The 13,764-nt window shown below is 47.1% G+C and overlaps 1 protein-coding gene across 2 annotated transcripts in view; it reads left to right on the top strand.

Annotated features, from left to right (window-relative positions):
- Positions 1-13,764, top strand: part of Xylt1 (xylosyltransferase 1) — a 290,019-nt gene that overhangs the window by 233,976 nt on the left and 42,279 nt on the right. For both annotated transcript variants that reach the window (XM_021657991.2, XM_021657990.2), the window contains exon 6: positions 11,733-11,813. In XM_021657991.2, coding sequence (XP_021513666.1) covers positions 11,733-11,813 — 81 coding nt within the window. The remainder of the gene's footprint in view (positions 1-11,732; positions 11,814-13,764) is intronic.

Here is a 13,764-nt window from a genome sequence, read left to right as displayed (position 1 = left end):
GAAGAGATAGACATTCCCGTAAATGAGTAACCTTGACCAAAGAACCAGGATGAGTGAGTTCACAGACAGTCAAACAACCAGAGCTCAGTTTTCCCATGGAAACAGCTGCGCCCATCTCAGGAGGAACTCAGTGATAGAGAGCAGAATTTGTGTCTGACACCAGAAAGAACAGTTGGAGGCACAGAGCATACACTTAGCATATGCTCAGGTCGGAACCTGGTTGTCAGGATGCTGGGGAACCATACTTCCCAAGAGAGCAGAGAGCACACAGCCAACAGAAAGCTTCCAGGTAATTCTAGACATTGAGCAGGCTCAGGCCAGGGTGGAGAAAGAGGCAAAGAAAGGCAGTCTAACACCGAGAAAGAACAGAGCTAAGACACCTGGAGTGTGTCCTGTGTAACAGGTGTCCGTGCTGACAGTGTAGCCTGGAACCTCCCTTTTACTGTAGAAACTCTCATGTCTGACATGTTCTATTTGGATTTTCCCATGCTCAGGAGAAAGTAATACTACTCAAAGGGAAGAAACTGTCATTTTCTTTCTTTCAAAAATTAAAAAAAAAAGTTAGGCTCTTGTGGTTGTTGAACTTCTATTTTTAAGCCTCTAAATCTCTTTTACTCAATATGAATTTCTCTCACAACCCACTCTAGTATAGAAAAAGACAGAGGTGTGTAGTCTACAGAGAAGCCTCAGGCCAGATGTCCTGAGGCCCAAGCCCAAGCTGCTGGGCAGAGGTTGGAGTGTAGGGGATGCAGTCTGACAACCACTGATGGATCTGATAAATTCTTCTTTAAAAATTTTCTAAACTGTTCTGTCCCCAAGAACTGTCACATTACCCACTCAAGGCCTATATCCTCTACTCAACACATTCTTATCTTTTAAATTCTCTCTGCAGCTCTAAAGTAAACAATTTTTAAGAACTTGTGGTTGGAGATCATACTCCATACTTGAAGCAACATTTCTGGTCCACCAGAGTCTCTCTGAAGCAAACATCAGTGCCTGCACAATGCTTGCAGAGGTGGCCTAAGGCAGACAGCAAGTCACCTACACTTCCTTAAAAAGCATTGTGATGTTGATCCAGTTCAGACAGTCTGTTGGACCTGGTAGGCTGCCCAAAGAGAGCAGGGTGAGCAGTGGAGAGTCACCTGGCCTTTGAGCTCAGCCCCACTCTAGGCCAATATCCAGACTGACCCTATCCTGATGCTCTAGGAGTTAGCTCAGTGCAGACTCTATTTCTACTGAAGTAGTGATGATACTAACAGAACAACAGTAAAAACAATACTTTCTAGAATTACCCAGCTTATATTAGACTTCTGTGGTTTTTCCCTGACTAACATTCACTACCCCACTTCTGGTATCAATTTTATGTGAGCTTGGTTTTTTCAGTTGCATGAAATAGATAATTCCTTGTTGTTTCATTAAATCTTCTACCTGTTCTATGAGGTAAGATATATTATCACTCCTAGTTGTAAATATGAGGACCTCAAGTAATAAGTAGCTTAAATCACATGCCCACAGCTTCACAGCCAACTGGTAGGTCTATAAGCATAACTCTGATATTAGCTCTGTATTGCATCACCTGCCCCAAATTCCACTGTGTGATAGTTGCAACTACAGAAGCACTTTTGTGGTGACATTAAGATGGACCAATGGCTGTGGTAGGTCATAAATGAGCAAACCCAGAAGAGTGTAAACATTTAAAAACAAAAACTGTTTTTCAGCCACAGTGCTAAAAGGAAGTTGAGCTCATCAATACAAGTCACTGTAGCTGAGTGGCTATTCACAGTATAGCCCTTCTCAGTCGAAAGAGCATATGAACATGAATCTAGTCCTTGAAAACACAATCCAGGATTCATCAGGCAAACATTAGAAAGACTATTCCCCACATAGCAGACGGTATAGAATGAACTCATTCTGTAACCAAGTACTTGCGCTGAGCAATGAACTCAAAGAGGGGCTTGAGGCCTGACTGAGAGTTTTCTATTGCTATGATAAAACACCAAAAGCAATTTCGGGAGGAAAGGGTTTATTTCAGCTTACAGGTCACAGTCCATCTTTGAAGGAAGTCAGGTCAGGAGCTCAAGCAAGAGCGTGAAGCAGAATGCTCGGAGAAATGCTCTTTCTGGCTTGTAGGAGACTCATGTTTAGCCAGCTTTCTTACACAACCCAGGGTCAACTGACCTACATCAATTAACAGTCAAGACAGCCCCCATAGGGATAGGCCCACAGGCCAGTCTTATCTGGGAAGTCCCTCAGCTTCGAGTTCTTCCTCAGAGGATCCTAGGCTGTGTCAGGTTGACAGTTAAAGCTTTGTAGGATACACAGGAAGGTAATTTTTTAAATTAAACACACTACTTAATTGATATGTCTCATGACATACGAAGACAGTCAGGTCACAGAGAATACGTAATTTACAAACTGACTTCATGTACACATGTGTGTGCATTGTATGTATGTGTGCATGTGTATATGCATAAAACCAGGCTGGATGGCATGTTTAAATATTTTATTTGTTTGGAGACAGGGTCTCACTACATAGTCCAGGCTGGCCTTGTGCCACACGCTTCCTCCTCAGCTTCCAGAGTGCTGATATTACCAGCCTGTGCCACCCCAGCAGGCTACAATTTAATTTGTTCATGATTCAGGCAGCCTCAGATCCAGCTGGGCGTCTTGGTGCTGATCCCTGTCAGTCACCTTCCCATTACAGCCATCTTGAGGAAGGACTGGCTGGCATGTTCAGAGTTCTCACCGATGGAACATCAGATAAATGGCCTCTTCAGACGGCATACGTGTGTTTAAAATGAGAAATGTGTTCCTCCCAAACGCTCTGCGAACGTGTCAAGGCTTTGCAGAGTGATTTGCGGGTCCCTTCAAATGCAATGAGCATGGTTTAGTGCCACATCATTTTCGTGAGCAACAAAAAAAGGTAAATCCAATTAACAGTGATTGGGTTTTATTATCCAGGTGGCTCTCCAGCCTGCTGCCTGTGTGGAGGGAGGGACTTCCCCCATAGTCTCCTTGGTGTCCTTTGGGCATGTGTCTCTTGATACCTTTGGATGTTTGCGAATCACTCCACATTACAGGGACCTTGCTGTGCCATGACCCTGGCTGTTACCCCACAGCTGCCACACGAGGACCTTCAGGAAGAGGGTAGAACAATTAGAAAGCTTCAAGGCGAATAGTTCCAAAGTTGGAGTGGGCAGATTCTGACCGTGAGAAACTTGTGTGCCTTGCTAAACAGCACACTAGCCTATCCCTAATTGAGAGTACCCTGAAGGGCATTAAGTGGAAGAGGTTACACACCAAACTCGTGTTTTAGAAAGGTCCAGTGAATACCTACTGGAGGAGAGTCTAGAGCAGGATAGTGTTTCAACCTGGTAACTTGTCCTCGGTGCCCATGGTGCTAGAGTTGCACCTATGGCATCCAGGCCAAATTCAGCACTCTGAACTTTCCACCTGGTACCTTCTATGCAAAGCTTGACTACATGTGTATCGGGGGCTGGCTTTATTTTTGCTTCTGCTTTTCTTCAGACAGCCGTGAACTTCACTTTTCTGTTCTGGAGTCCTGGGTTTCATGATTTCCCTCATAGGAACATGTTATTAAGGTCTGTGTTGAAAAATAAAAATAAAAACAAGAGCCTTGAGGAAAGAGTTTTGGAAGTACCTCCACTTCCTGTGCATCTCAAAATAAACCCTGCAAACAGAAAGGCCTCGATTCAGTAAGGAGATGGACTGTCATGGGGGGGGGAGGAGGAACAGGGATGGCAGATTCAGGCTTTTGGTGAACTGTGGAGAAAGTCAAACCTTGCGCTGTGCTGTGTTTATGTCAATTTCTACTGTGCAACTGTGTTCAGGAGCCAACGCCCTCAATAGCAAGCACGAGGCTTTGGAGGGTGATGATTGTTTCCTGTGTCTAAAGAAACAGCCATAGTGCTGAACCTTGTCCACCCAGTGGAAAGTGGAATTGACACACGTTTGATGGCTGCAAGGAGCTGAGGTCTTTGGCTTCATTCAGCCATCCATAAGACTTCAGCCACGCCACTGCCTCATTCCCTGACCTACTCTATTCTCTAGAAGGCACACCTGCTGCATCAGGTTGTGACAATATTTAAGGAGATGAGCACTTAGCAGTTGGTAAAGAAGCAAAAGTAGACAATTTTACAAGTGCCATCATTATACATATTCTCACAAGTTCCTTGAACTTGGGACTGACTGTCCTAAGTCTTCTAGTTCTTCTCTGTGCAGAAGCGAAGAGGTGAATTCCTGTAGTGGGCAAAGGCTGGGATGCGGAAGCAAGGGATGATGCTCCTGGGTTTCAGGGCATCTGCCCTTCTGACAAACAAGGATGCAATGAGCTCCTGATGATGGGGCAGACCTGTAACAGGGTGGAGCTGAGAAGGTGCTGTGTCACTCCCTTTGGAGTAAATCACAGCTGTGAATATTTGTGAGCTCCTACAATGTGCTGGGTCTTGGAGGAACTGAAGGAATCTAGACCCATGTTTCTTCCCCACATGACTAAGGCCAGAGGCCTAGGAGGTACTGTCCAAGGTGCCACTCATGCATCCAGATGGGAAACTGCAGTGTTGTCACCCAACAGATAGACGCGAGCTGCCCAAGGCATACAAGGGAGTTCTGCCCAAACCCCACACCCCAGCTCAACAAGAGGTCATTCATACTTCACTCTGATGGGATTTAATTCTCTAGGGTCCTTGTTGGTACTGCAAGAAAGGAAGAAACCTTGATCCCAGCCTGGTCAGCCTATTCTGGCCAGACTACCCTCACTGTCAAGTGCCTGTTAGTCTCTCCAGGATGCCCCACTCACTACTCTTGTAGTCACGGTCTCTGTCCCCACACCCATGGCAGATAGCCAGTCCTTTATCTTGCTGCAGTTTAAACCTCCACAATTATAAACTTAAAAGGAGTAGGGGCTAAATGGGTACCTCCACGGGTAAGAGTGCTTGCTGTGCAACATGAGGACCCACACTCAGACTGAAGCATCGAATGGAAATCTGGGTGTGGCTACAAACACACCTATAAACCCAGTGCCAGGGTGGGCAGAGACAGTAGGAGCTGTGGGGTTTACTGGCTGCTGTTCTAGATGGAAAAGATTAAGGTGCAGCTTCAGTGAGAGACCCTGTCTCAAAGGAATACAACAGAGAGCAATAAGGGAATATTCCTGACCGCCTGCTCTGGCCTCTATGCATGCAGTGACACCTGGATCCACACAGGCATGTATGAACACACAGCATCGAAAGGGTTACTGCTAGCACTCCCTCATTACTTCCAGAAATCCTGGCTTTTCATAAAAGGATGAGATTTCTACTCCTACAGTGAGTGCCTTTTTTCTTCAACAGATACACACCCTTTGGTAGAGCTCTGTGCTCAGGGTCAGAACTGATTTTCATTTACCAGGAACCACCCAATCTTAAAACTAGAATATCGTATCCTGGAGACTCCATTAGTCAGGGCAGTTGAGTCTTTTGTCGATGTCCTAGATTGCTGAGATTGCTTGAGGTGCATGTAGACAAGTGATCATTGTTTGTGTGTTCATGTATAACTTTTAAAAAATTTACAAATGTGGTATGTTAGATCAGAATATTATCCAACCTAAAAGAAGAAAGAAATTCTAACATGAACTTCAGTGCAGATGAAGCGAGCTGTGTGCACAAAGATACATTCTCTATATGAAGTAGTGAGAGTTATCAAAATTACAAAAACAAAACATTATAGTTGCCGGGGGCTGGGACATGGAGGAAAAGGGGTTGTTGTTGATTTTGCTGGATACAAAGTGTGCTGACAGTGGGTGGGGCTGGTGGTTATATATCAGTGTGACCGTGTTCATTAAAACCTCACCCAAATAGTGAAGTTGGCAAGATTGGGTCGTGTTATTTTGGCACAACAAAAAAGATGGGACAAAGATGAGAACACCACGTACTGTGGGTACGGTTGTTTACGATGAAACTAAAATGATGTCTAAATTAAACAGGCAGGCCTGAAGAGATAGCTCAGGGGCACAGCTCTTGCCTAGTATGCAACAAGCACACACTAAATGTGAAGAAAGAAAGATGATACTCCATACCAGGGCTAGGCACTGAGGCAGCCCCCTCCATTCAGAACTCAGAATAAAGATGTCTCCAGCTTTCCTATCCTCAACTCACCCTTCTCTTCACATACACACTCCCGTCTTCCATCTGGCATGAATGCTTTTGTTCACTGCAGTCCAGACCTATGAGCTTTACACTCTCTTGACGGTGTCACGGGGTTGAATTCTAACTTCCACAAATGTCCTGAGGTGTGTACCGCCCTGGCTTCCATCTGCCAGCCTCACCCTGCTGCTGTACCTGCCTCTTGGGGTCCCTTTCAGCATCCAGCCTTGGGAAATGGGTTTGGGATGAGAACAGTGGTTGGAAGGACACGAAAATGGATCTGTTCTTGACTGTTTCCCAGTAGAGGCTGAGCAGACCCTGTCTTCTTCTCACCTGTCAATCACTTCTAGCACACCAGCCCAGCTTAGCTCTGACTCTGTGGACCTAGAGAACCTTTTGCTCATGAGCCTGGGGTTCTGATGGAATGTTAGAGCTGTTCCCCTCATCATATATGTCTCTATATTCAGAGGAATGGGCATGAAAATGGAGTTGAGAGATGAGGACATGGCCCTTCAGAGTCGTTTCCCACCCTCTGCCCTAGAATATTCTGGGGATCTAAAGCTCAGAGAGCCCTCCACATCAGTGTTAAGTTGGGACCTTTCGTTGCTTTCCCTGAATCAAAATGTCTCAAGTATCTGATGTCTGAGATGGCAATGATACTATTAAATGACAGCCAACATTTGTCAAAGACTTAGCCTGTGCCAGGTGCTATTACAGAGGTCTTACATGCATGGTTCTATTTAATACTCCTAGCACCCAAGGTTTATGCCTTATGAAGATGAAAGGAACTCCCTCTAAGCGTGGGCATTCCAGAAGGGCCCGAGGGGAACACATAGTGCAGGGAAGAAAACAGTCAGTCATCTTCGTATTCAGCAGAGCAGAGCATCTCAAACTGACATGGGCTTATATATCACCTGGAAACCATAAGAAGCCATGCTGATCTCAAGCCAGGGATATGGGTCAGCAGGTAAAGGGCTTTCTGTGGCCTGAGTTCAATCCCGAGTAGGCGTGTGGTGTGTCCCTGAGGCTCACTGGCCGACACAGTCGGCTTCCTGTCCAAAACAAAAGAAACAAAAGCAGAGTGGACAGTGCCAGAGGAGTGACACTTGAGGCTGACCTCTGATCTTCATACAGCATGCACATGCATGCATGAGGGAACACACACACACACACACACACACACACACACACACACACCCAGAAGGAAGTCAGGTTTGTCTCAGTCAGGTCCAGGGTGAGGCTTGAGATGCAGTGTTTCTTAGAGATTTTTTTTTCTTTAAGTGTATGAGTGTATTGCCTGCATATGTCTGCACCACATGTGTGCAGTGCCCGTGAAGGCCAGAAAGGGGTTTCAGAGCCCTTGGAACTGGAGTTACAGGAGGTTGTGAGCTACCCCGTGCGTGCTGGAAACCGAACGCCGTCCTCTGCAACAGCAGCCAGTGCTTATAACCACTGAGCCATCTCTGCAGCCCCAGGTTTGCAGACTTTGCAAGTATGGTCCGTCTTCCCACTCGCTCACTCTCTGTCGTTTGCAGAGTGAGCTGTTTATCAAGAGCACCAGCTGTAGCATCCCCATCCCGAGCCCATCTGTACTTTCCTCCATGACCTAATGCCTGAGTCTAGCCACCCCGTCTGTGAAATGGGAGTGAGACTCACTGAATGGCATCTTCGTAAATATTGAGTGAGTTAAAACACAGCAGCTGTCTGCCCTGCAACTAGAGCATGATGCATGTCCAGTAATGGTCAAGGTTTGAGGTCCGATTTTCCGACTCTCTTATTTATGCATCCACTCCTGATTCCCATGTGCTCACCAATAAGCTGGTTTCAGCATTTGCTTACATGCTGGGTATTGAAGCAGATATCTGCATGGTCCTAATGGTTTCAGCAATGGGCACCAGCAATCAACAACAGATAGACTTGTGATCCTGTCCACAGAAGGTGGAACTGGCTACACGGGCCCCAGTGATGAGCAATGGGAGCCACATGGAGAAGAACTGTTCTGAAAAGAAAATTGGGGGGGGGGCAAGCCAGCAAGACTGGAATTGGGTAAAAATGTCACCAGATCAAAAGCTCTTCATCATCTAGAGTGAATTAAATACGTAGGCAATTATTGACAGGGGCCTGAAAGAAGCAATCGGAAGAATTGGTCTCCAGCCAAATCCTGTCTCCTTTTTGAGAAGGAGCAGGGACTAGCTGACCAGAATTTAGCATTTAATCAGGCATTTTACAAAGAAGGGGCAAGCAAGGAGTTACAGGGTGGGTCCCCCGGCCAGAAGGAGGAGGGCGTAGAACCCCTCACACCACCTATCAGGCCAATCCAGCCAGCTTACTCACTCAGCAACACACAGGGCTTTGCTTTGAAAGAGGGTTTTATGCATAGGCTCCAGCCTAGAAAGCACAGCCCCTCCCCGGCCACCCTCCCTCCCCGCCAAGATGTCATCTTTTGAGATGATTTCATGTGGAAGCATCACTAAGTAAATTCGCTAAATGCCTATTCATCCCCATCAGATGGGGACCCGGTGAAGCGGGAAATGCGAAAATGGCCCCAGCTCCAGCCCTGAAAGATGCTTTCTGGGGTTTCCAAATGGAGCCACAGCAGGCTGACCCTGGGCGGCCTGAGACTTCCCAGAGGGGGCTCCGGGAACCTGGCCTTGGCCCCTTCAATCCTCCCACCAAACTTTCCTGAGAGGCCCTGTTTAATATTCCTGCTGCTGGGGACCTATTCAGAGGTTAACTTGTCCTTTTATTCATCAGGACGACAATAATGAACTGTCGCAGAGTGTGGCAAGGGTTTGGTAAATAAGAGCGGCTGAGACGGAGGAGATGGAGTGGGCCTCCGGATGGCTGGGAAAGACATGGCCTGATTTTCTTTTATAAGGTCACTTCATTGCTACTTACCCCAGCAGCTTCTTGGAGGCCCTTTTTAACAGCAGGCCACAGGACCCTGGGAACCTTGGCCACCTTGGTTGTCACTGTCCAGACACACAAAGGTTGGTCTTTTGGGCCTATCCCTGAGATTCACCGCTCAGAGCTCTACATCCTGTGCACAATAATTCTCTTTTTTTTTTTCACCAGGCTGTAGATGCAGGCTGCTCTCCAGGTATCTGCCACCCCAGTATGGTTGGCCTCTAATTGGTTTTTATTTCAGTAAGAAGCTGGGGCCACATTTTATTTCCACCTCAGTATCTCTTGGCTGCTCTGTCCCACCCCTTCCTACCCATGTGGAGTGCTGAGCTCCCCATACACCATCCGATGAGTGGGTGAGGGCTCAGAGTGGCGACACCAAAGAGTGACAGAGAAAGAGAGATGGCTTGAGGGCCAAGGGAAGTGCAGAACAGGTGGCTCAGAGGTAGAAAGAGCAGAGCGACAGCGTGCATTGAGTGTGTACCTACTGTGTGCCCTTAAAGCTACCCATCCTCCTGGTGATGACGCGAGATGAACCCACTGTGGGACCAGCATGTTTAGATGCGAGCAGCCAGGAGGAGATGAGTTTAAAGAGGGCCACTATTCAGGGGCTTGTTTATCCTTTAGTCATGTGGTGGGGTATGGCGATGTAGCCAGAGCTCACTTCTAGATCCTTCTGCTCCTAGAGCCTAGCTGTTGCTTTGTGAGACACTACTCTGTTTCTCTTAAGTCCAGTGTTAGCGCTAGGGAGATGCTTAGTAGATAAAGCATGTGTTACTCGAGCCTGAGGACCCGAGTTAAAACTCCAGCAGCCACATCAACTCGCAGCAGTGAGCACCTGCCGTCCCAGCACTCCTACCATGAGTGGGCAGGCAGGCATGGAGACTCCCTAGAAACCCGCAGGCTAGCCAATCTGGTGTATGTAGTGGTGAATAAGAGACCTTGCCTCAAACAAGATGGAAGGCGAGGGGCCAACTGACACCAAGGTCGTCCTCTGACCTCCATACACAGACCATGCCACACGTGTACTTGCACCAATGTTCGTTTGCACATGCGCAGAAGCAACACACTTTTGCCCCACCCCCACCCCCAATTCAATGGAAAGAGTCCAACCTTCCCGTGTTCCCATAGGACCCCTTTCTTCCCACCTCTCCCAATCCGGAAGAGTGGTTAACCCCTGCCCTCTAAAGAGCGCACTCGAGCCTCCCCCAGCAGAGGAGCTTGGTGACTAAGGAGCTGTCACATCAGCACCATTTACCTGTTTGGGTTTATTCAGTGGAAGAGGCGACTGCCTCTCTGGCAGATGGAGACCTGTGTGACTGCCTTTTAAAATACTGTCACAGCTGTGTGCACAAGCTGATTAGCTGTGACGGCACTGTGAACGCCGAGATTGATGGTGATAAATTTGGGATAACAATGCTGGAAACAATGTCATCCGTTTGCACGGCGCTTCATATTTTTTAAAGCTCTCTCGATCCACAGCCCAGTGGTTATGGAGGACTCGGATTCATCTGCTGCTCACTGTGCACGGAAGGAGTCATTCCTACCTCAGCTCATCTTAACTCATGCATTCCTCCATCATTCATTCACTCACTCACTCACTCATTCATTCATCCATTTAACAAACATTAGTGTAGGTCCTACTGTGTGCCCAGAATGAGACGATCATTCTGAGCAGATTCTCTCCTTGTGGACATTACACTGTAAGGTAATGAAGAGAGTAATTTTCAAATGGTGACAAAGTCAACATTGTGGTGGAATAAATGTGAGCTGGAAGAGACATGGGCAACTTAGGTGGAATGGCCAGAAAGTACCTGTCTGAAGACATGACAGTTAAAAGACCTAAATGACAAGGGTAGGCCAGAAATGGAGAGATATAGGACAAAATGGCCCAGGTACAGCAAGTACAAAGGCCCTGAGTCTGATCCGTGACATTGGGCTCCGTACTGGTAACTGTTGTTGGCCGTGGCCAATGCAAAACACAGATATCAAAGCACATAAGACACAATGCTTGTCCTCAGAGTTCCCTGCACAGAAGAGCATGTGGGAGAGAGATACAGACAGCCTGTGCCGGTTAGCTCTAATTGTCAACTTGACAAAACCCATAATCGCCTGGGGAAACAGTTGTAATGAAGGATTACTTACGTTAGGCTGGCCTGTGTCATATCTGGAAATAGGCATTGTCAGAATTAAGTTAATTGACATGGGAAGACCCAGCGCATTGCATGCCACCGTTCACTAGGCGGAGGGCAGGGGACGGGGGTGTCTGAAACAGTGGAGAAACCGGGCTGAGCATAACCATCAATCAAGAAAGCAAATGAGCATGCGTGCATCCACGCCTCTCTGCTCTTGACTGTGTGTGTGTGGTGTTTCCAGCTGTCCCAAGCTGTTGCTGTGGTGGCTTCCCTGAAGTGATGGATGATGACCTTTCTCTCCTAAATTGCCCCTTTCTGGGATGTTACTACACAGCAGCCAGAATGAAAGGAGGACACAGCCTGTTTGCATGTAATGAAGCAGGTCCAGGGAAAAGACCTGCCCTAAGAGGCTATGTGCTGTGGTTAGAACTGGCCAATCCAGGGGCACAGAGTGAACTCTGCTTCCTAGGACTAAGAAGGAAGGCTAAACCAGCATCTCCATGGGCAGCAGAGGACCCTGACTTTCTCTTCTTCCCCTTCTACCCCACAGGACAAATGACCAGCTTGTGGCGTTTCTCTCCCGATACCGAGACATGAATTTCCTGAAGTCACATGGCCGAGACAATGCAAGGTAATGCACTGAGCACCGCAGAAGTGGGAAGTTTATCACTGGAGCCTTTCTCCCAGGTTGACTTTGTACAACCAGAGAAAAGTTTCCTGTGAGAGAGTGCAAAGGTCTTACTTGTTGGCTGAGGACAGAGAGAAGCAGCTGCTTCTCGTGGGCTGGCAGCTTTTCTCCCAAGGAATCTTTTGAATTTATTCCTATATGTGGATGTGTGTGCGGGGGGTTCAGGTGCACACAGGTGCTCATGTAGTGTGTGTGGATGTATGAGGAGTGCGCATGGCATCATTCCTCAGCTACCATCCACCATTTTGGTTTTGAGACAAGATTTCTCAAGAGGGTTCTGGGGATTGAACTCAGATCCTCGCGCTCACACAGCAAATGCTTTATTGGCAGCGCCACCTTCCCAGCCCATTTGGAACATTTGATGTCTTTGTTTTCCCGAAGAATTCCATGAGTCCGTTTTTATTTTGATAATCCTTGGAGCTGAGCAATCCTGGTTAATTATCATTTGGCTGGTGGGTAACCTGAGGACTGCATCTGAGTGATAGCCCCGCATCCTCTAAGCCTTCCGCCTGTCACTCAGGAGCTACTTACCTCATGCCAATCACATGGCAGGCACTGCTCCAGCAGTGAACACGACCATCTTCAGGCAGGCTCTCCAAGAATTTACTTCCTAGTTTAAAGACTCATGATAGCATGACATTGAATCCAGAGGTCCAGCCTTCCAGTGTGTGGCTTCTACACTCCTCCTCCTACTGGTCTGGGTAAAGCCTGGAGGCACTCAGAGCTCCAACCTCAGCTACTTAAAGCAAGCAATGTCAAAAACTTGGAGTTTGGGTTGGAGAGATGGCTCAGCCTGTAAACCTCACAAGTCTGAGTTCAATTCCCAGAAACCCTACAAATTTCCAGACATAGCAGCATCCACATATAATCCCAGTGAGATGGGTAGAAGAGACAGGCCAGCCAGTCTTGCCTACATGATGAAGTTTCAGAGCAATGAAAGTCCCAAGGCACCTAAGGATAACCGCCTGAGATTGTCCTGTGATCTCCACATGCATGCCTGCGCCTACTTGCATGTGCACAAACATATATGCACACATACATGAACATATATTCATAGCATCTCTCCCTAGTGTAGGAGGCAGTCTTGAGCACCCCCTGGGTTCTGGCATTGAGCACAACACACTCTGGGTAGCTGTAGGAATCGGTGTAGCCTGTTAAGATTTTATACTTGGCCCTGTTGATATTTCATGTGAGTGTGTTTGTTTGTTTGTTTGTTTGTTTGTTTGTTTTGGTAAACTGGCTTGAACTGGTTTGGTTTCAACATAATATCCTCCATGAGAATCCAGATTTCCAATTAGCTGCGACAAGCCTGGGCGTCTCTAGCCCTATGTCTGACTTTGCTCAGAGCTAATGTTAAGTATAATCCTATCTTCCCAGGTCCCCAGTTCTTGTCTCCAGGCCTGATCTGGCCATGGTTGGGATTTGAATTTACAGACCCTGTTCAAGATTATCTCTACCATGGCTCCTGGAGATGGAAGGTTCTATGACTCAGTTTACCTTGTTACCACAAAGAACAAAATGCTAAACTCCCTGCCCAGAGCTTTCAAGGATACATCCCAGAATGCTTGGATTGTATTATTTTTTAAAGTTTTACCTGTGATTTCAGCAGCTGGCTATGCATATATTGGCTCCTACTTGATTATATTCTTCCATTGTATTTAAAAGGAACTCTGGAGCTTGGCCATGCTCTGTGAATTCCTATCAGTTAGCATAGCATGTTCAGGCCACCATTGGTTGGGAGGCTGGCTGGACAAACACAAATCATGGTCCCTGTGGGTCATCTTCCTGCTAAGTACCCAGTGACTCCGCTGGGCTTCTTGGCCCATTGCATATTACATTGGCTTTATCTAGTGCAGCCTAAGAATTAATATCTTTATTCTCAGGACCTGAAAAA

Source organism: Meriones unguiculatus, chromosome 14, assembly GCF_030254825.1.
Source record: "Meriones unguiculatus strain TT.TT164.6M chromosome 14, Bangor_MerUng_6.1, whole genome shotgun sequence".
NCBI classification, from domain to species: domain Eukaryota; kingdom Metazoa; phylum Chordata; class Mammalia; order Rodentia; family Muridae; genus Meriones; species Meriones unguiculatus.
Note: the sequence above shows the minus strand (reverse complement) of the source record. Positions and strands in the feature narration are given on the sequence as shown.